The following is a 22,738-nucleotide window of genomic DNA, read 5'->3' as shown; positions in this document are numbered from 1 at the left end:
CAATATGTCTGTTGAATTATATAAACATTAACTAAGTGAAAACAAAAAAATCAGCTTGTTAGTAATCATTTATGATGACCTCGTTATCGATACACTTTGGAAAGGGGGACTCTTTGAACCAACCATAGATTTTGTAGGACAAATATTTTTTCGAATAATTTAGGTAATTATCTTGAGATTGAACAAAAAAAAATCAGTTAGTAATAAATATTTTTATCCTTGTTATCTCTGTTAGCTACCACAATCGAGACTTTCGTACACGAAATTATTCGGTGTCTCATCAAAATAAAGCTACAAACGGAAAATTAGCTTGATAGTAGTCACTTGCAAAAATGGGCGATGTATCTTGAACTATTATGTTGGATAGACGAAAAATAATAATACACTTAAATATTTTTATATTTTATTCTATACTAAACTGCAAGTGCCCAAAGTTTTATAAAAGAGATACATATTTCTTAAAAACTTCCAAATTGCTAGATTCATCTTTGTTTGTATTTATTCTGTAGATATCCACATCGCCTTCTGTGTTGAGAAGAGCCTGTAAAAGAATAGTTACGATTTTCGAGTATACCGATCGGTACGCGATAAGGGTCTCTATTATAGATATTTTACGTAAGAGATTTAATCGCGTACCCATCGGGATACCGCTACCCACGGCGGTAGCGGATATGCGGATACCACTCTAATCTGAATAGGCCATAAGAATAGGAACAAATAGACGCCATATTGTAATTGTATTACCATCATAGCTGTCGAAATTTCTAAGTACCTAAATCGTATCTTCAAGCGAATTAAAAATGAGGAGTTTCGTAATTCGACTGTATTTATTTTTTGAGTTCGTTACCTCAGAACTTTCGATTGGGTGAACTGATTTTGACGATTTTTTTTTATTTATAAGCTCGTGCCTTGGTTAATTCTTTTATAAAAAAAAGAGCGTGTGTATAGAGCACACGTGTCAAAAGTGAAAACTTGGCAAGATTCATACAAAAATAGTCGCCATACTCCATGACGTCGGTATTGCCATGATGCGACCTTAAATTTTTACTCTTAACGCGCCTAAAGAATTTTTACTTTATAAATTATATTCCCCAACATAATATTATCATTAAAATTACTTACCAAGTTCCTATCCTTCGCTGCACACACAACCGCCGCTCTTTCATACACTCTGTATGGATGTATGTCACTATGTGTCAACATCCACACATCCATCCGCCCGTTCGCCATTAAACTAGTGATGTAGAACGGATCGGTTTGCGACCATGCTAGTGATGTTACTGACAGCTGCAAGAAAAAAATATTTTACGTTTTTAGAACGAAGTTCTTTAACCCGCGTTGCGAAAGGGCGACAAAGGTTACGACACTTTTTGCTATAGAAGTCATCCGTGTGCGCGCGTTTCTCTGTCTGTCTCTTTGTCTCTCTTATAAAGAAAGCCTGTTATTTTAAACTAGCTGCGCTTCGCGGTTTCACCCGCGTGCCTCCGCTCCTGTAACCTGTTGGTCTTAGCGTAATGTTATAGCCTTCTTCGATAAATGGGCTATCTAACACCGAAATCATTTTTCAAATGGGACCGGTAGTTCCTGAGATTAGCGCGTTCAAACAAACAAACTCTTCAGCTTTATAATATTAGTACCTATAGACTGTGAAATGTGTGATTTACTTTGAAAATCTAAGATAAATTACTTACGTTTGTTTCTAAAGCACTATTAACAACTTCAGATTTAGCTACAGTACCGACGAACCTTCCTTTGCTGTCCACATTATATTTTTCAGGCAATATTGACGGTGTTTTTCTATGAAATAGAAGAAAAAATCGTGCTTTATATTGAAGTGAAACTTCATGATGCGCGTTGAGAGTTAAATTTCACGGACGCGTCATGGAAATACCGTCCCATCATGGAGTAAAACGACGATCTTCGAATCTTGCCAAAGAAGTTTCACTTCTGACACGTAATGCCATGCCACGCGACGCGACATTTACTCTCAAAACGCTTAAGGAAGTTTCACTTCAAATAAAATTTCGATGACGTCACAGGTACAATAAATCATTTCTACATAATAAAATAAAATGTATATCTTACCGACTGTCCAATGTAAGAAGAACCCTCGAAGTTAATAATGAACATAGATGTATAGTTCCAGAATCAGTGGCCGCTAAGAAATATGGTAGACCGTTTGGAGATGCTTCTAAAAACGTTATTACAGATGCATCATCTGCAAGAAATTATAATAATTAAATTACAACTAAATTAGTAAATTTATACTTATAATAATTTCTTATAACCATTAATAGGTTCAAATTTTCACGTAGTAGGTAGCTGCTAGTTAAGAAAACGAAATAAATAATATTATTATAAGACCGTCCTTACAAGGTTATGTCATTGAATTTTGGTGAATTGTCAAATGTTACCTATTAAAATGAATGTATATAAATAATTTATTAGTTTATTTCGTTTCTAATCCTTTTAATAAATACACACATACTTACTTGTAACATTAAATCTGAAAACTTTAAAGATCCCCGCTGTTCTCTTGCAATTTAAAACTTCTCCACAATTCTTGGCTATTAAATAATTATCTATATTGTTTAAATTAATTATTTTCAATGCACTACAAACAATACCACATTCCCAATTAGAATCTTTCGCAATTACACTTTTAAATCTGGCAGCACTTTTAGGCCTGTCACTGTCAACTCTTCGTAAAGACGATTTTGGGCGGGAAATGTTCGCTGTCAAAGTTTTGTCATTTCGTTTATTCGTTAATCGTTTCTTAGCTATGTTTAAATTAAAATCTGTTATATTATCTGTTAAATTGTTTATTGGCACATAGTGTTCTACTAAATCAATATATTGATATTTTTCTAAACGCATCTTCGACCAGAATGCCTTTCCAATGTCGTAAGTATTGTTTTTCTGCTTTTCTTGAACAATTGAATATAGCGTTAGTATTCCTCGTTTTTGTAATGAGAATACCTAAAAAGAATAACTATTTAATATTTTTTAACTGAAATATTACGGTTTATGTGTTACTAGCTTACCACCCGCGGCTTCGCCCGCTTTGTCTAAAACCTAATAAATTAAATACTAAAACCTTCCTCTTAAATCACTCTATCTATTACAAGTGATAACTGCGTTAAAAACAACCGACTTCAAACTTGCACTTGCAACATTTACAAATACAGACAAAAATGCTCATAAAATAAAAACTACTGGGCCTATCCAAATAAAATTTTTATGGGATCAATTCGACACCATCCCGCATCGAACAAAAAAAGAATCACGTAAATCGGTTCAGAAACCTCGGAATAATCGGTGTTCATACATAAAAAAACATACCGGTCGTATTGATAACCTCCTCCTTTTTTTGAAGTCGGTTAAAAAAAACTGCATCAAAATCCGTTGCGTAGTTTTAAAGATTTTTAAGCATACATAGGGACAGGGAAAGCGACTTTGTTTTATACTATGTAGTGATATTATGTACGTCTTATTACATTTTAACTTATAGGTACGACCGTACGAACTACGGTTAGCTTAATAGGACAAACTTAAATATTAATAGATACCAAAAGCTATCAAAATAACTCAAAAATATTTATACTACAAAGTTGTCTTACCTGCCCAATAACTTTATTACCATTTTCCATCTCAACAGTGTTGCTAGTCGTAAATTCCAAACCTACGATTCTGTCTATTGGCTGCATCAGATTCATGTTTGAAGCACTGCTTGTGTAGGCACACGATCTTTTAGGGACTGACTGTAAAAAATTTAGAACTTATATTTTTATAATTTAAATGTAATTTATTAATATTTCAGAAAAAAAGAGCGTGTATGCCGAGCACACGTGTCGGAAGTGAAACTTCTTTGGCAAGATTCAAAGATACGAAAATCGTCGCCTTACTCTATGACGTAACGGTATTGCCATGGCTCGATCTAGAATATAAATTTTACTCTCGACGCGCCTAAAGAAGTTTCACTTCAAAAATGGCGTGGAGGGATTCTGTTTTTATTTTGTATGTAACAAAAATATTTACATATTTTTGTTTTAACAATTAGTTAAAAACCTATGGAATGGAAAAATAAATGAAAAGTTAATATTACCAATTCACAAATTCAGCATGAATATTATATTTTGTAATAAAGGATTTCTTACATGGTTTGTTCTATTACTTTGGCTATGTTTATTTTCACTGACTCCTGCCTCCTTATCCTGAATTCCACTATCAAAACAATTAGTTTCTTCTGCTAAATCCCATAAATGAACTGTGCTGCAAAATACAATATTATAAACTAACATTTTAGAACAAATTGATTCGAATAAGTCATAGTTTTTTAAGTAATCTTACCCATCTTTTAAAGCAGCAACAAATATGCCATCTGTACTTCCCCTGAATTTACCTTTCTCTATGTTATCTGTGGCTATTAATAATTTAATCGGTTCTAACATGGCAATACTGAGATCCCATAGACAGAGCACACTTTTATGAGTATCAGTTTTACTTTTTACATGTATCGTAAATATCAAATTACTCTTCGTCTCGGAAAAAACAATTCCGATTATTTTCGTATTTGTCATAAAATCACTGTTATTCTTATAATTTTTCATCGATATAGATACATAATCTTTACTAAACGGAAACTTGGATGTGCTTATCAAATTTGACATTTGAGTGTTGCCAGTGTTTGTGCTTAAAATATTACTTAGTCTACCCTCAACTTTTTTTAAAAACTTCCTTAAATTAATAACACTAAAATCTGTCTTTTTAATCTTTGATTCATATATTTCCAAAGGTAATGTTTCATCGCTTCCAGCACCATGTTTTTGTTCCAAATATGCTCGCAAATGATTCGTTCTGTAACTGTCATCTATTCCAGTGTTTCGCGACTTATTATCAAAGTTGATTAAATCTGTAACTTTTGTTAAAACATCATCATTCCCTTTATGTACTTTTTCTTTATTTTCTTTGGGTGTCACGCAAACGATTTCATTAGTAAATTCGACTGGATGTTGTGTCCATTTATTATTTAATTCTATATCTTCAGTTTGAACTTCTTGCGAGATACCATCATCAAAAGTTTGTACTGAAACTTGCGTATAATTAGCTTTCCCAAACGTTGCCATATACAAGTCGTACGGTATTGGCTTCATTTCAAACAGCGTAAATGACATTTCATGCAGTGTTACCATGCTCAAAATATCTTTCGCTCGCTGTTTGAGTTTTTCAAAAATGCGACGCTTTTTTCTATTCTCTTTTGACTTTGTGAAATCAATAAATAACGGTCTGTAATAACAATAAATATAATTACATGTTTTATTCGCAACAATTCATTGTAAATCGGTCCACTAACTCATAAAACAATAATAGACGCCGTGGCAATGTCACTAACTACTTACCTATGAAATATGATAAGTATTGAAATGCATGCTACCTAACTCACTTGGCGACGATTTGGCAACGTCGCCAATTTGGACAGTGTTATCCTAACTGCTCAGATAGTACGTAGCCTCCAACGTCGCTGTGTCGTCTTTGTGATACAGAGCTCTTATTCCCTTTCTGATGGTTTGGCAACGTCGCAAATCCAGGCATTTCTATACCTACTTTGTATACGAGATAATTGCTCGGATGCGTAGCCGGAAACGTAACTAAGTGTGTCACCGTAAAAAGGCCGCAGAGCTCTCACTAACTTGGCGGTTTACCACGTCGTTAATATCGACATTCTAACTGCTTGGAAACGTTCTAATCTGGACATTCATATATCTAATTTGGACATTTATACTCCTTAGATAGAGCTAAAGCAAACATACCTTTCCAGCACTTCCACGTGCACAGTCTTCATGCTGGACACAGCGCTAGAACTGGACATCTCCTGAAAACCCTCGTCTGTGAGGGATACCTTCTTGTCGTTGGTGTCTTCGAGTATGAATTCCATCGGTTTCGTTTTGGTCGCTGAACGATCGCGGAGTTCGAAGGTTCCTAAATAAACAGATTTCTAAAGTAACTAGCTAACCACCCATTAATTTAAAATTCAACAAAAAGGCCGCGTTCCATCGTTATAATACATATTGTAATCATTGATGTTGCATATTGGTTGAGATAATTGTCAATTATCACAATAGATGGCGTAGGTGTGTCCCTTAAACACATTAAACTGAAAAAAGAGAATAAATTCGATTTCTCGGGCAGGTGACAGGCGGCCGAGTTGGTGAAGGCGTCGCCCCGGATTGGCGGAGGACGCGGGTTCGAATCCCGCCTGGTGATCGATTTTTTTCTATTCTTTAAAAATTTATAAAGGTAGTAAGTATATTAATATATTTTAATTTAAGAAAAGTTTAACAGCTAAATAAGATCATTGATATAAAAAAGCGTGTTAAAAATAAACACGCGTACAGCATCACAAATCGTGTTTCAAATCTAAAAACTCGTAAAGTTCGTTCTTACCAGAATCCAACATTTTCTCCTCTTTCGTGTTCCCATCATCTTCAACATGATCTTTAGTATCCGATACTTCACTGGAGGCATCGTTATCTACCTTACTTGACGACGAACTGTGGTACGAATCGAAATCTGACTCGTAACTCTCGAAGTCGTCTTCATAGCTTATGTCTTCTTCACTTGATTGTTTATCTTTTTGTGCCTGGAAGAAAATGTATGAAATTGTTATTTTTGGTTTTATGGCATTCAAATGCTTTATAAATTTATAAGAAAATGTATGTTAGAAACAATACATAGTATTATGTGATTATCTTGTTTTTGATGCATAGTGTTAAATCGATAGAGTATTAAACAATTAGAAAATAAGACTTTAGCCGATCTTATACTAGACTGAGAGTCTCCCCGTTCCACGGATTCTGTAATGGGCTCTTTTCACAATGGTCAGCGTTGGGCGAGTAAAATTACGATCGCCGTCATTGTAGATGTTTGTTCATAATCGCCGTAATGGCGGCAAACATCGGATTATTTGTTGGGCCAACGCTGGCCATTGTGAAGAGGACCTGTAGAGTAGTGCTTCTGCCCCCAAGTTTGCCAAATAATAAAGCCTTTTCTTTAATTACTTTATTGATCTTTACAATATACATGTGTTGTTTAAGCTAGTCGTTATGAACTACTGTCTCTAATAACTTTAATAAAAGTAAAAAGCGTCGGGGAAACAATGTGGACACATACATATACAAAAAGCTCGATCAGCGAATTGCATATATTATGTGTGTCCCTAAGTATCGATGAGCCATTCTAATCTTGAGATCATCTTCTTTTAAAATAACATGATAATAAAACTGATAATCTAATGTTATAGTGAAATTTATTGTGAGCAATTATCTATATTTAGATTTTAGCTCACAATAAATTTTCCATAATAGTTAATAACTGCGTTAACAAATACAGACGAAAATGCTTATAAAATAAAAACTACTGGGCCTATCCGAATAAAATTTTTATGGGACTAATTCGACATCGACACCATCCCGCATCGAACAAAAAAAGAATCACGTAAATCAGTTCAGAAACCTCGGAGTAATCGGTGTACATACATAAAAAAAAACATACCGGCCGAATTGATAACCTCCTCCTTTTTTTGAACAAACAACAAACAAACAAAAATACTTTATTGTGCACCACAGAGAAAAGTACAAGTAAGGACACAATACATTGTTAATAAAAGAGCACAACAGGCGGTCTTATCGCTCAGACAGCGATCTCTTCCAGACAACCTGGTGGACAAGGAGACGCAGTGCAAAAGTAATAAAAAACAGGGCAAAGTGCACTAAAAACAGAAAAAAATAAATAAATAAAAATCTATATATAAATAGATATTAATATAAAGCATACAAATATACATAAACATACACATATATACATACATAATGTACATACATAATATAATCACTATATAAATAGATACAAACATATAGGTATATATTACAATATGAAAATAAACATATACATATATACAAATACACATACATAAAATAGAAAACGCACACCGACACAATTGACTAATAAAATAAATAATGAATTACCGACTAATTGGATAAATAAAATTGCTTCAGTAAGTTTTTGAACGTTGATAGAGATTGAGCTGCTCTTATGTCTAAGGGTAAAGCATTCCAAAGTCTAATGGCACGCACAGTGAACGAAGAATTGTAAACATGATTGACATGCGGTGGCATTGCTAGACGATGTTTATTAGAGGAACGCGTCGGGTTGACGTTAGACACAAGGAACTCAAATCTCTCTTTTAAGTATCGCGGAGTTCTCGGATCGAACAGAACACAGTACAGGAGGTGAAGGATATGAGTATTTCGGCGAAGACGGATGGGAAGCCATTTGAGCTTAGTGCGAAACTCGGAGACGTGATCGTATTTGCGCAAGCCAAACACAAATCTTATGCAGAAATTCTGAAGGCGCTCAAGGCAGTCTAGGTGGTATTCGTAGAGGTCAGGATAACGTAATGGCACCGAATACCGACCACTGATTGATACGGCTAAATGAATCCTTTAAAAGATAAATTAAATACTCTAGAGGTCATAAGAAAAAATGATATTATGAAAGATTACGAACTTTTATTTTAAAATATGCACATAATTGTATTTCATAATGGCTTTTTATTACCTAAATTTGGATTTTAACTGTCACGACTGGAAATTAACTGAAAGCACCATTTTCCGACCGACTGAGTACAAATACACGTGTTTCCGACCACTGAGTAGCTAGATTCCGACCAGTCAAATATTTTCTACTAAAATCAACTTTATGGTAATAGAAATACAATGGAAATTCGTAAAAACCCGTTTCGACTTTTCACTGCATAACGCGTGGACCGATTTCGATAATTCTTTTTTTATTATATTACTTGAAGTACGAGGATGGTTCTTATGGAGAGATATTTTAAATATATACCACGGGCGAAGCCGGGGCGGACCGCTAGTTTTAAATAATATTTAAGCATTTATTATAACAACAAAAACTAACTCTATGTTAGACTTTAGTAGTTTAAAATTACATTTACTCAAACGCAAACTCATAATATGCCTCACTGGCACATCCACACTAAATTAGAATGTCCCATTGACTACTTTGCCCAATTCTAAAATCCATTTCACCAAAAGTATTATTTCAGCTAATGAGAATACCTACTTCAGCCTCTTTTTTATCACTCATGATGATGACCTGAAATAAACGCATGCAATTTCACTCAAGCACAGCGCAAGCAAAAGCAACCCAGTTGGACGGAAACAGGGAAATATATCGCACCTAGATTCCGACCAAACCTAAATTTGCGTAATAAAGCCTCTAAACCGAAATTGATATTCATTTTTAGTTCATTTCTATTTCATATGTACACTTATAAAGATCTCACAATTTCGTAGTTATGCAATTATGTGTCATAAACGTAAAATATAGGGGTTTTAAACCAGACCGGTCTTTGTAAATGAATAACGAAAAAATCAAAAAAGAGTGTCAGTTAAAACGTATATTACAAATAATCCATTAAAGTTAGCATTGGTCGCATACAGGTGTAGTATATAAGCATAGCGTTTAGAATAAATAACTTAATACGAAACCTCCACAAAACAACATGCATAATAGATAATTACCTTCTTTTACAAAGTGCGAAATTCCGTTTACCGACCGATTCGGTCGGATTTCGGAATGTTGTTATTTTGAAAAGCTCCTCATTCCGTCCATAATTATTTGTCCAAAAAAACCTATAAAAACACGCTATCTTTGCATGTATATTTTAAAATTAATAATTTAAAACACCAATAAAACGTTCAAAGTAAATTAACCACAAACTTACCAGAGTATTTAGCGTAAAAATCCAAATGTTTATTTTCACCGTTTTATGTTTTTTTCGCATTCAATTCAATACAAACTACACCCTCGCCTAGCTTTTCTTGGATTGACGAAATGTCGGTTAAAATTTGAAACCCAATTTTGGACAGATGACGTACGATAAGTGATTGAATCGAAAGCCTTCAGTTTCACGAGTGTCACGCGTATTTTAAACGTTTTATCAAATAAAAATCAAAATGGTCGGATAGAGGAGGCTAGTCGGAAACCGGTGCCGTTACGTTAGCACGCATCAGCATAATCTATGATAGGTAAAAGGAGTGTTTGGACGAGCGCAATCTTAGTCGGTATCGGCAGAAAATTACGTAAGCGACGGAGCGAACCCGCAGCAGCAAAAACCTTTCTACGAACCTCCTTTATTTGGTGATTCCAAGATAGACGCGAATCAATCCAAGAAGAAATCCTCATCCTCAGAATTCCTCCAAGAATCATTTGAAGTCGGTTAAAAACCATTTCGATTCCTAACGAATTTTTAAATAAAATAGACATATTGGATTCATTAATTTTTAAACAACCATTTTTTTATTGTATACTAGGGGAGCGCTTGGCCACAATCTTGCCTGATGGTAAACTAAGATGTGGCCTAAGATGGAGCGCGCTACCCCAGAGCGATCGCTACCAATAGAAAATTACAATGGTCTGAAGGTATTTTATTTTTGTTTTTATTCCGGATCCACCCAGGCGGAGCTGGGACGAGTAACTAGTTCAGAATAAAACCTTTCATGAATATAATATACAAGACAGTTATGGAATATTGAATAGAAATTATCTTTATATATAAAACTCAAAGGTGACTGATATAGTGATCTATCAACGCACAGCCCAAACCACTGGACGTATCGGGCTGAAATTTGGCATGCAGGTAGATGCTATGACGTAGGCATCCGCTAAGAAAGGATTTCCCGAAATTCTTGCGGGAACGGGGAAGAACGGGGATGCAAAGTCGTGGGCGGATGCTAGTTTTATCATAAAATCATGGAAAAATGTAATTACCTGTGATTGTTCTCCGTTCAGATCAACAAAAAACGCTTTCGGTTGAGCTTTTAGTTTCTGTGCCAAATTCAACATTTCAGCATTATTATCAACTGCATCAGGCGTCAATATCTTCACTTCGCCTTCATCTAAAGTTCTAGTTTTAGTTCTTTGTCTTTCTTTACTTTCTACGTCTTTTGCAACTACTTTAACCTTATTCGAAGACACTTTCGTATCTTCCAGTACTTTATGTCTTGATTCACGATTATTTTTGGGATCTTCCAATTTTGTTTCAAATTCAGAAACCAGTTTTCTCTTAACAGCTGGAGAATTTACAGTCACATTCGTGAATGGCAAATTTTTCGACGAGCGCGGCGTTTTATTCGACCTGGTTGTATCTGGAACAGCCTTAGCCTTAGTATTGACAGGTTCTGTTTTTTTCACGCCTGTTTTTTTAATCTGTGTCAAAGATGGTGAAGCTTTTAATAAATTCTTCATTGGTGACACGGTATTCTTAGAAGTAGGTTGTGTAGACTTCTTTGGTGCTTTCAAAGCACTGTTTTGTCTTGAATATATATCTGCTGTAGTGGATGGTTGAAGATATGGCCTCGGAGTAGATACACTGTACACACTCTTTTTGAGTTTCTCGTTTTCTTTTTTCGGTGGTATATCATCCTTTGATTTCTCTTTTGTTTTACTTTTAATATCGGACGATTTTCGTGCGGTGTGCATGTTTGGGCCTAAAAAACAGAGTTTTCGTCGATTATATTTTACGGAATAGAATAATTAAAATTACAGGCCATATTAGCCCTGATTATAGCCTATCGTGCCAAAGTCTTTTTTTTTGTCAGAACAAGCAAAGAAATAGGTACATGCACCATAAACAATTCATTTTCGCATTTAGATTGCAAGTATGTTTGTTTGTTACTCCTTCACGCAAAAACTGCTGAACAGATTTTCATGAAAGTAAAACTTAAGATAATTTTTATTAGGGGAATGGGAACTATGAGGGTTTTTCTTGAGTAGATGACTTTAGAAATTGTGGTGCTTATAGTCTAGTATTTTCGTATGTTTAAATTTTATCAATATTATCTAGTGAAGAATTAAAATTTTTCACTTTATTACTTAAATATTTAGATATAATATTAGTTAAGTAATGGGAATCGCGTAAATGTACATTTTAAATTTGCTATTACGTACCACGGAGTAAGTAGGTACACCCTTCACTACCAAAGAACTAGGGCGCATAATCCATACTAATATTATAAATGCGAAAGTAACTCTGTCTGTCTGTCTGTCTGTTACTCAATCACGCCTAAACAACTGAATCAATTTGCATGAAAATTGGTATGGAGATATTTTGATACCCGAAAAAGGACATAGGCTACTTTTTATTGCGAAATATGTACCACGGGCGAAGCCGGGGCGGACCGCTAGTATTCAAATATTATGGGTAGTCAGGGCTCAGGGTATGTTTATTATAATACCTACTTTTTACGTTATGTATAATTACGGGTAAATACTCTACGAATAATATAGACTTTAGTGTTCAGGTTGATCGCATTCCATAAAAGAGTACCTATTCTAGATTATCTGGATGAAATTGATGAATTTCATTCCGGTATTTTAAATTAAATTTCGTGCAAAGACCATAAACAAAAATAATTAACTTACTTCCAATATACCCTCAGATTGGTTCCACATTTACTGTATTGTGCACTTAGCTTTTCATAAAATAAAAACTTCCAGTCACATAAAACATGTTGCAATTTATATAATTCTTTGACATGTACAATATCCAAAGCATTTTTGTGACCATACCGTTGTTATGGCAACGCCTTGACCCAAATACAGGTGTTCAAAACCTTTTTCTCTGTTTTTTCATTTGCGAAAATCAAACGTACGAAAATAACTGAAAATATACGCATCCCAGCCACTAGCACAGAACTGATCAAACACATTAAAAAATAATATTATATATCGATTAATGCAGAAATTATTTTGAACATATAAACTTGATGAACGGCTTATTTTCATCATTTTTCCAAGTGCTGTGCATACATATTATACATTGGCGATTGGCGTATTATCCAAAGAGCAACTTGCAGCAAAACTGTGGTGCATTTACACATTCTTGCGAATAGCAAGGCGATTAACGATGCGAATAACCACAGAACAGTAAACGAATAACGAACAAGCATGATTGTATAAACAGTGCACTCGCTATTCGCCTTGATATTCGCGTATTCATATTCGGTTTTTGAACGTAATCAAAGGGAAGAAGAATATGCGAACAACATAGAATATTTGTGTAAATTCACCGTTAGAGCTAGCGCGCAAGAGCAACTTTTATCTCCACAACTATTTTGTCTCTCCCACAGGTCTCTCCCATCAACTCTATGGGCTAGTAAGAAAGTGCGCGCACGTAGCGACGCAACTTTCCATAGAGTTGATGGGAGAGACAAAATAGTTGCGGAGACAAAAGTTGCTCTTGCGCGCTAGCTCTTAGATTTTATGGTTCGCAAGCTGAACACACATGTCACATATCAATATCTAATGTCAATTGTCAGTTGTCATTGTCCTTGTCGAAAAATTCAAAAACAATCAATAGACGCCGCAAGAATAGGTTAATTTTAAAGATTTTTAGTAATAAAGATATAATTTTTAAACATAATCGTGAATTAATAAAAGGATTTAAGTGCAATAATGTCGGACATCGAGGAACCAGCAGCAAAGATGTCGAAACTAGACGTATGTCCTAATAACATTTTATCATTTATCGATTAACTTTAAATTGTTATATTAAAATTGACAAACATTATGATTTCAAATAATACTAAAAAAGTAAAGTTTCTTGACTATTGGGATATGGCTGATGCATTATTCATACATGTGATTCACTGATCGATTTTTCATAAAGAACAAGTAGCCATCTGTGTCCTTTGAATAATACTAGAGGCACCTTTAATTATTGAATTATGAACGAAAATGTTTCTAAATGCTATTATTTTCAAATTTTTGTACCTAGTAGCAAAGAACTTAAAGAATTTGGAGTACCTACCTACATTTCTGTATCAAACTCAAATTTTTATTTCTCCAACTAATCTAGTTTTAGAAGCACTTTTGAAATTCCAAGTTCAAATTCAAAATTTATTTATTCACAATTTTTTACAAACTGAATAACTTCGACTTTGTAATAAATACAAATTATTTACTATCAATTAGTAGAGTTTTAAAGAACTCTGTAGTTGTTTTTTTCATCAGTAAACTGTAGTGGTTCCATGAACTATTACATGTTAATATAAGTTATATAAAAAATATCTTGTGTTCTTTATACATAATAAAATAATAATGAGCCTGTTCTTTACTGTGAACTAATTTCTATATGCACAATAGTGCTTTACTTGTTAAGAATCTATATATAATAAAAATGAATCGCTTATTGTGTTGGTAAGCGCATAACTCGAGAACGGCTGAACAGATTTCTTTAATTCTTTTTTTATTATATTCCTTGAAGTATGAGGATGGTTCTTATGTAGAGAAAACGTGAATATGTACCACGGGCGAAGCCGGGGCGGACCGATAGTTAAGAATATAATATAGATTTATGATTTCAGGGTTCAGAGCCAGGTATTGAAGAAGAGTTAGATGAGGGCCAGGAAGAATGGTTAAGTGAAGGCTTGCTTACTGACGATGATGGTAATATGGTAAGTGTAATACATATGTCTTTATTTATTTAGCCTACTATTTTACCAAATAAATATTTTCAACAAAGTATATACATATGACAGAATTATTAAATTAAATCTCTAATTTGTTTCGTGGCCTCCCCCAACTCCTACTTTTGACCTTTATTAACCCCTCAGCCCCCGGAATCACAGACACAATAGAAAATCTATTGTGTCACGGTCTCATTGGGCCGTTCGGTGGTCAATGAGTGGTCATGGAACAGAAATGCATACAGTTTTGGATGGTGTGTTGAAAAAAATATTTAAATTACATACTTAATAGAATACATACTTTTAACGAATATTCTCAAAAACGATGGAAGTTCTCAATTTATAGTGTAATTATTTTCTTCTTTCTTGGAATGTTTAAACGAAAGACCTAGACCTAGACTCCATGAAGAAACAAGTTCACTATTTGCATTTTATTAATTAAAAAAAAACATCCTACATAGTACAAATCTCATACTCTTTTTATTGTCTTTTATAATATTTCTTTTTCAATTAATGTTAAATTTCAATACATTTATATACAACAGCAAGAAGAACGTCTAGACAACACGGCGAGCCACGACAGTACATTGTCCAGTTTGGACGCAGACCATGTGGCTGATGAGGAGCAGCATCAGACGGAGGATATTGAACAGGCTCTAGGGGATATGGAGAATAGTATGGTATGATTTGTTTGTTTTATTTTTTCTTACTTATGTGATATAATATTGTGTTCAAATACTAAACTACCAAAAGAAATTTTTTGTTGTTGTGCTTGTTACATGAAAGAAAAATATTTGTTTTGAAAAGAATAACCTACAAGTATCATCATTTATTAAAATACATTCATCGCTTCATTACATATGTTAATAATTTTAAAGATTATAAATAATTCTTAAGCATAGAACTGAACCAGGAATCGAACCCAGGAACGAGGTCCTGGGTTCCTGGTGGTGATGAAGAAAAAACTATCTCGGTCTGGCAGTTTACAGAAGGCTGATCACCTTGTCCTTAAAGAAAATCGATCAGTGAAACAGATGTGTGCATAATGCATCTGCTCCATACCCCACTAGGGGATACGGGACATCACTTTTATGTTCATTGTTTATATTCTTTGTTTTATTTTTTTCAGACAGAACAACAAGATGGCGCGGATACATTTTTCGCGGGAAAGACGAACAATGAAGACGCGAAAGGGGAGAGTGAATTGGACGAGTCCACGAAACAGTCGGACGATGATGGACATGATACTGATGAATTATTGGTATGTCTGTTTAGTCGGTGATTTTTTATAATACTAGCTGTGGCCCGCGGTTTTACCCGCATTGCTCCGCTTCTATTGATCTCAGCATGATGATGTACATAAATCCTATATGTTGAGTTTTGTCAGTAACATTCATGCAAAAATTGAAGTAAATCTTTTGAGATTAGCCCGGATATTATAATATACTAGCTTTCCGCCCGCGGCTTCGCCCGCGTTTTCAAAGAAAAACCCGCATAGTTCCCGTTCCCGAGGGATTTCCGGGATAAAACCTATCCTATCTCTCAAGTTGGATCGAACTGCACATGGTGTGCGAATTTTATTATAATCGGTTAAGTGGTTTAGGAGTCTATTGAGGACAAACATTGTGACACGAGATTTATATATATAATAATATGTTACGGGCAATTTGATAAGTTCAGGCACTATTAATAATGGCCGGTCTGTATTCATAATGCCCTACTCAATCGGGCTATGAGATTAAAATAGCATGATTAATCACTTTTCCTGGTCATTATGAATAAAGCCCACGTTTTTTTGGCCAAAGTAATAAAATAGGTGAACTGAAGTGTTATTTTTTTCATACTGCTGGATCCAAGTGATAAATTCAAGCTATCTCAAACACTTACTAATTTCATGGACCATGGACTGTCGGGAATTATTAATAAGGGTCGGTCAAAGTAATAACTTAATCACTTTGCCCTTCGCTCTTGGGCCGTATCAATATTGGCTGGTCCTTATTAATAAAGCCCAGTTAATCACGTGGCCCGTAACGTATACATACAAACAGACAAAAATCTCTAAAAGCTAAATTTTTGATTTCGATATCGATGGTAGATCACGCACCAAGTACTTATTTGTTTTTAAAATATTCAATGAACTATTATCACTACCTGCCCCCCTAGCCAAGTGGCTTTCTGTTAGCGTAGCGTTCAATAGAATAGACTACGAATGTATGAGATTGACGTAAGCTGTAGATCTATCTACAGCGTTCAATAGAATAGACTACGAATGTATGAGATTGACGTAAGCTGTAGATCTATCTACAGCGTTCAATAGAATAGACTACGAATGTATGAGATTGACGTAAGCTGTAGATCTATCTACAGCGTTCAATAGAATAGACTACGAATGTATGAGATTGACTTAAGCTGTAGATCTATCTACAGCGTTCAATAGAATAGACTACGAATGTATGAGATTGACGTAAGCTGTAGATACGTATCTACAGCTTACGTCAATCTCATACATTCGTAGTCTATTCTATTGAACGCTACGCTAACAGAAAGCCACTTGGCTAGGGGGGCTGTATGCTTAAATCTTTAAAAGTACGCAACGGATTTTGATGCGATTTTTTTAATAGATAGATTGATTGGAAAGGAAGGTTTATATGTATAACTAGCTGTGCCCTGCGGTTTTACCCGCAGTGCTCCGCTCCTATTGCTCTTAGCGTGATGATATAAAGCCTATAACCTTCCTCGATAAATGGGCTATCTAACACCGAAATAATTTTTCAAATCGGACCAGTGTTTCCTGAGATTAGCGCGTTCAAACAAATAAACAAACAAACTCTTCAGCTTTATAATATTAGTATAGATTTATCTATATAAAATCTATATTTTAAATAAATCAAAGGTGACTGATATCTATCAACGCACAGCCCAAACCACTGGACGTATCGGGCTGAAATTTGGCATGCAGGTAGATGTCATAACGTAGGCGTCCCCTAAGAAAGGATTTACCGAAATTCTTGCGGGAACGGGGAAAAACGTACAAAGTCGTGGGCGGAAGCTAGTTAGGTTTTAAAGCTGTTACTTCTTATACAATGTAACATTTTATTGTTTTATCCAATTTTCAGAGAATGCTCGGCGAAGACGATCACAGCGGTAAAGTGAAAGCGGTGAAGAAGAAAATGGAGGTTCTAAAGAAGGAAGAATCGACTGATGATGATGAAGAACAAATGTTCCGTGTAAGTTTTCAGCTATAGTTTTTTTTTTTTTTTTATTTAAGTCGATTATTTTTTTTTGTATTTTATGGAATATTTTTATAGCAATTTCCTAAGAGGAGTCTTATGTTTGTAAGAGTGATAAGTTAAATTAAATCGAATTAATTTTTAACAATATTTAAGAGATATGCACATATATAATCTTATAAATAAAAATGAATCGCAAAATGTGTTGGTAAGCGCATAACTCGAGAACGGCTGAACCGATTTCGATAATTCTTTTTTTATTATATTCCTTGAAGTACGAAGACGGTTCTTATGTAGAGAAAACGTAAACATATACCACGGGCGAAGCCGGGGCGGACCGCTAGTATGTAATAAATTAAACTCTGAAACCTATATTTGTATGTATGGGAGGTTTTTGATTTTGAACTCATTTAACAAAAATATGTAAATATGTTAACCTATGTTAGTTAAAAATTTAACATGCTAATGATAAGTTTTTATACATGGAGTTTTTGAATAAACAAAGAAATAATATTTAGAATCCGCTATTAAAATTTAACTGATTTAGATGTGGAGACATTGCTGTAACTTTGAGAAATTAAAAATTAAACCAATACATTACACAGCTGACGTAATATTACAAAAATATATTTAATTTTTTTTAATTATTTTCAGGGAGCAAACATAAGAAAATTAAAAGTTGCCAAGAATGTACTAATGAAAAAGCCGCCAACGAAAGCGGAGCCCGAAGACATGAGTGACGTGGATAGCTTTATGGTGAGTTCCATAAGAGTGAGGGAGACAAAACATAATATGTCACGTTCGTACTAGTGTTTTTGTTTTTATGTAAAATTTTGCCTGTATGTCCGGGCTACACTCAAAAATTACTACTTGCATTTACTTAAAATTTGGTACAGAAATAGGTTGAGACCTAAGAAAGGGATATCCGGGATAAAACATAGCCTATGTTTTATCCCGGAAACCCCACGGGTACGGGAATCGTGCGGGTATTTCTTTGACTATGCGGGCGAAGTCGCTGGCGCAAAGCTAGTCAATGAATTAATATATTTATTTATTATATTGACTGACTGACCGGTTGGCTTGGTTGGTAGTGGCCCTGCCTTCCAAGCCAGAGGTCGTGGGTTCGATCCCCACCCGAGGCAATATTTGTGTGATGAACATAGATGTTTGCTCTGTGTCTGGGTGTTAATTATCTATATAAGTATTTATTAAAAATTATATATGTATGTTTATCAGCCATCTGGTTTCCATAACACAAGCGAAAGCTTAGTATGGGATCAGATCGTGCCGTGTGTGAAATTTGTCCGAAATATTTATTTATTTATTATTTCAGTCTTCAGACGAAGCGGCGACCGTTAAAAGAATGTTCGGTGTGAAGAGGCTTAACAATGTCGCGTCTAAAAGTACGACCAAATCTGGAGTTATCAGACCAACTATAACCGTCACTAAGAAAGTTGTCACCGTTGATAGATCGGGAGGTAAGAAAGAAAGATAGTACTTACAGATAATGTTAAATGGCAGTAAAATTTAGTAGTTAGTGTTGATAGATGACTACCAACTTATTACTCACTAGAAGAAGCGCTGAAACATTCATATGTATGACAAATAAAAATTTAAAAGAGTAAAAACAATTCGTATAAATTTATAAAGAATAGAAAAAATTCGATCACCGAGCGCGATTTGGGTGGCTGAATTGATCATGCGTCCGCTTTTTTATACTAAAAAATTATTATCTAGCTTTACAAATTTATGTATATAAAGTACTAGCGGTCCGCCCCGGCTTCACCCGTGGGACATATTTCGCAATAAAAGGTAGCCTATGTCCTTTCTCGGGTATCAAAATATCTCCATACCAAATTTCATGCAAATTGGTTCAGTAGTTTAAGCGTGATTGAGTAACAGACAGACAGACAGAGTTACTTTCGTCTTTATCATATTATTAGTATGGATTTGAATGCCATAAAACCAAAAATATCGAATTCAAAAACAATTCGATCACGAGGCCGGATTCGAACTCGCGTCTTTTTGCCAAACCGGAGCTACGCCTAGCATCTCGGTAAAAATTTGTTATATCTTCTATATTCAACAATCTATATTTACTTTACAGACAAACCCGAATTGAAGAGCATAAAGCAAGAGGAACCAGAGACGCACGTGAAAACGGAAGACGTTGAACAGTTTTATGAAGAATTCCTGGACGAAGATTTTGATGAGGTGTATAGATTATTTTCTTTAGTAATCACTACGTAGTATAAAACAAAGTCGCTTTCTCTGTCCCTATGTCCCTTTGTACGCTTAAATCTTTAAAACTACGCAACGAATTTTGATGCGGTTTTTTTTAATAGATAAAGCCGCAGGCGGAAAGCTAGTTTAATATAAATTATATTTGCAGGAATCAGTTATGGAAGCAATGAAAGAAAATAAACAAGACATTATGAAGCCAGAGGAAATGGACGAAGAAGTGCCGTCCGATTGTGATTCTAATTCAGACGACGATTCTTTGTATGATGTATGTATTTTTATTTATTTATTTATTTATTTAAATATTAATTTTTGTATGTATGTTTGGGTTGAGGTCGGAAACTGCTTTACTTTTGAACATAAAGTGAAGTCCCGTGTGGTAAGGGGCATTATACATCTGTTTCACTGATCGATTGTCTTTAGGGACAAGTAGGTGATCAGCCTTCTGTGTCCTGCCAGACCGAGACATTTTTTTTCTACGTCTCCACCGGGAATCGAACCCAGGACCCCTCGGTGCTACGCTCACGCGTCAACCACTGTACCAAGGAGGTGGTCCAGAACGGAGAGTTTTGAACATGCTTTGTTCTAAAGTTACATTATTCTCTAGGACAATAAGGATGATTTATTTGCGTTATAAAAAGAAATACTCGCTTTTTCTTTTTGGTATGTTTGTTGAAGCTAGAAAGTGCTCGACCGATTTTGGAAATTACACAGAAGCAGTTGCAATATTTTCAGTCGCATATTTATTAAGTTTTAGTTAGTACTAAACCGATTTTTATTAAACTTTTTCTATTTTCTAAGCATATTATAATTAGGAAAAAAACTTCGATACAATACACAGTTTAGTTTCCTTGCACAACATATTATATCTCTTTTTATGAAGAATACTGAACCGTTTTTGATGATATTTGCAGGACTTTCCATCATCAGACTCTGATGATATGGAGGAGTGGTTCACTTTGGATATCAGAGACGAAAGGGCTGGTGATTATATACCTTTATTAGGTATGTATATGTTTTTCTGATCTAATCTATACTTATATTATAAAGCTGAAGAGTTTGTTTGTTTGAACGCGCTAATCTCAGGAACTACTGGTCCGATTTGAAAATATATTTTGGTGTTAGATAGCCCATTTAACGAGGAAGGCTATCCTACTAATATTATAAATGCGAACGTTTGTGAGGATGTGTATGTGTGTGTTTGTGACACTTTTTACGCAAATACTACTGAACAGATTACAATGAAATTTAGCACACATAATATAGAGGGTAATTTGTATTAACACATAGGATAGGTTTTATCCCGGAAATCCAACGGGAACGTAGTAGGCTATATATCATCACGCTAAGACCAACAGGAGCGAAGCAAAGCAGGTAAAACCGCGGGGCACAGCTAGTAATAATATAATATATTTTGAAGTGAATCTTTAGACGCGTTGAAATTTGAAGGTCGCGTCTTGGATATACCGAGTAAGGCGAGGATTTTGGTAGGTATTTCTGAATCTTGCCAAATTATTTTATTTATTTATTTATTTATACCCGGGCAAGCGCAGTAAATATTTTAATAAATATATTACAGGTTCAAAAGCTCACAAATTACTGACAGAGGAAAAGGAAAAAGTCGCAGCGCGGATAGCGTACCTCCGAGAGAGTTTATCAGCGCTGACTAACAGCGGGAAGCAGCAAGCTGAGCAGCTGAGAAAGGCGACTGCGACGCTCGCTGAACTAGACGCTACTTTGAAAGCTTCGTGATTAAATATATAAGAATAAAAATGTTTTTTCTGTGAATTTCCCATGTGAATGAGGTTTTTCAGTCACTAAGTATAACCAGCCAAAAAAAATATCCTAGTAACGTTCTATTGTGACGTAACAGAAAGACAAACAAACATACTTATACTTTCGTATTTATAATAGTAGTATTTATACTTCAAAAAGCCTATAAATTACTTATAAAGGATAACAGTCTTTGGAGAGTTTATCAGCGCTGACTAACAGCGGGAAGCAGCAAGCTGAGCAGCTGAGAAAGGCGACTGCGACACTCGCTGAACTAGATGCCACTTTGAAGGCTTCGTGATTAAATATATATGAATACAACTGTTTTTGGTTGCTTTTTATTTATTTATAAAATGCCTCCTATCTCTTAATAAATTTTCTTTATTGCAATGTGACAGAAAGAAAAACAAACGGACATACAAGTCAAAAAGCCCATAAATCCATACTCCATACTTAATATTATAAGCGAAAGTAACTCTGTCTGTCTGTTACTCAATCACGCCTAAACTACTGAACTAATTTTCATGAAATTTGGTATGGAGATATTTTGATACCCGAGAAAGGACATAGGCTACTTTTTATCCCGGGATAATGACGCAATCCCGGAAATCCCACGGGAACGGGTATAATGCGGGTTTTATAAATTAACGAAGCAGTTGCAGCCATCGAGAGAAAGCTAGTGGCTAGCAAAAATGAAAAACGTCGAATAACTAGATAAAAATTAAAGATATCCTTCACAATTTACTGTATATTTTGCTAGGTAATTTAATATTATCACTTGATTATCACAAATATTATAGACTAGCTTCCGCCCGCGACTCCGTCCGCGCGGAAAAATTAAGAAAAGTTAAGATTTATTTTTTTTCTACGTATTTTTCCGGGATAAAATATCCTATTTTATGCCCAGGATAATAAGGTATAATTATACCAAGTTTCATCGAAATC

At 34.8% G+C, this 22,738-nt stretch overlaps 2 protein-coding genes across 3 annotated transcripts; one reads left to right on the top strand and one right to left on the bottom strand.

Annotated features, from left to right (window-relative positions):
• Positions 1-386: 386 nt before the first annotated feature.
• Positions 387-12,618, bottom strand: LOC123702554. The gene is made up of 12 exons (XM_045650332.1): positions 12,505-12,618; positions 10,852-11,570; positions 6,445-6,640; positions 5,811-5,979; positions 4,351-5,286; positions 4,158-4,272; positions 3,621-3,761; positions 2,493-2,979; positions 2,086-2,218; positions 1,692-1,797; positions 1,123-1,287; positions 387-541 (listed from the first exon to the last, which is right to left on the bottom strand). Exons 2-12 carry the CDS (start codon positions 11,560-11,562, stop codon positions 437-439), a joined length of 3,264 nt encoding a protein of 1,087 aa, XP_045506288.1. The 5' UTR covers positions 11,563-11,570; positions 12,505-12,618; the 3' UTR covers positions 387-436.
• Positions 12,619-13,406: 788 nt separating this feature from the next.
• Positions 13,407-22,119, top strand: LOC123702235. Of its 2 annotated transcripts, XM_045649931.1 has the most exons (12): positions 13,407-13,581; positions 14,448-14,537; positions 15,095-15,229; positions 15,679-15,810; positions 17,666-17,776; positions 18,434-18,535; positions 19,113-19,257; positions 19,887-19,993; positions 20,172-20,288; positions 20,935-21,025; positions 21,600-21,672; positions 21,995-22,119. In XM_045649931.1, the coding sequence occupies exons 1-12, from the start codon at positions 13,537-13,539 to the stop codon at positions 22,092-22,094; spliced, it is 1,248 nt and encodes a 415-aa protein (XP_045505887.1). In that variant the 5' UTR covers positions 13,407-13,536; the 3' UTR covers positions 22,095-22,119. The 2 variants fall into 2 exon arrangements, with proteins under 2 accessions (XP_045505887.1, XP_045505885.1); XM_045649929.1 differs by lacking the exon at positions 21,995-22,119 and having other exon boundaries at positions 21,600-21,793.
• Positions 22,120-22,738: the final 619 nt, after the last annotated feature.

Source organism: Colias croceus, chromosome 23 (genome assembly GCF_905220415.1).
Source record: "Colias croceus chromosome 23, ilColCroc2.1".
NCBI lineage: Eukaryota > Metazoa > Arthropoda > Insecta > Lepidoptera > Pieridae > Colias > Colias croceus.
This window is presented reverse-complemented; position numbering and strand designations above follow the sequence as displayed.

Bases quoted from the DNA above. Each gene is read 5' to 3' on its own strand.
- LOC123702554 (XM_045650332.1), bottom strand. From the start codon at position 11,562: ATGCACACCGCACGAAAATCGTCCGATATTAAAAGTAAAACAAAAGAG. The intron at 4,273-4,350 runs GTAAGATTACTT...TGTATTTTGCAG, and splicing joins GTTGCTGCTTTAAAAGATGG to CACAGTTCATTTATGGGATT. The intron at 1,798-2,085 runs GTAAGATATACA...TCTATTTCATAG, and splicing joins CTTCTTACATTGGACAGTCG to AAAAACACCGTCAATATTGC.
- LOC123702235 (XM_045649931.1), top strand. From the start codon at position 13,537: ATGTCGGACATCGAGGAACCAGCAGCAAAGATGTCGAAACTAGAC. The intron at 14,538-15,094 runs GTAAGTGTAATA...TATATACAACAG, and splicing joins CTGACGATGATGGTAATATG to CAAGAAGAACGTCTAGACAA. The intron at 19,258-19,886 runs GTAAGAAAGAAA...TTTACTTTACAG, and splicing joins CACCGTTGATAGATCGGGAG to ACAAACCCGAATTGAAGAGC.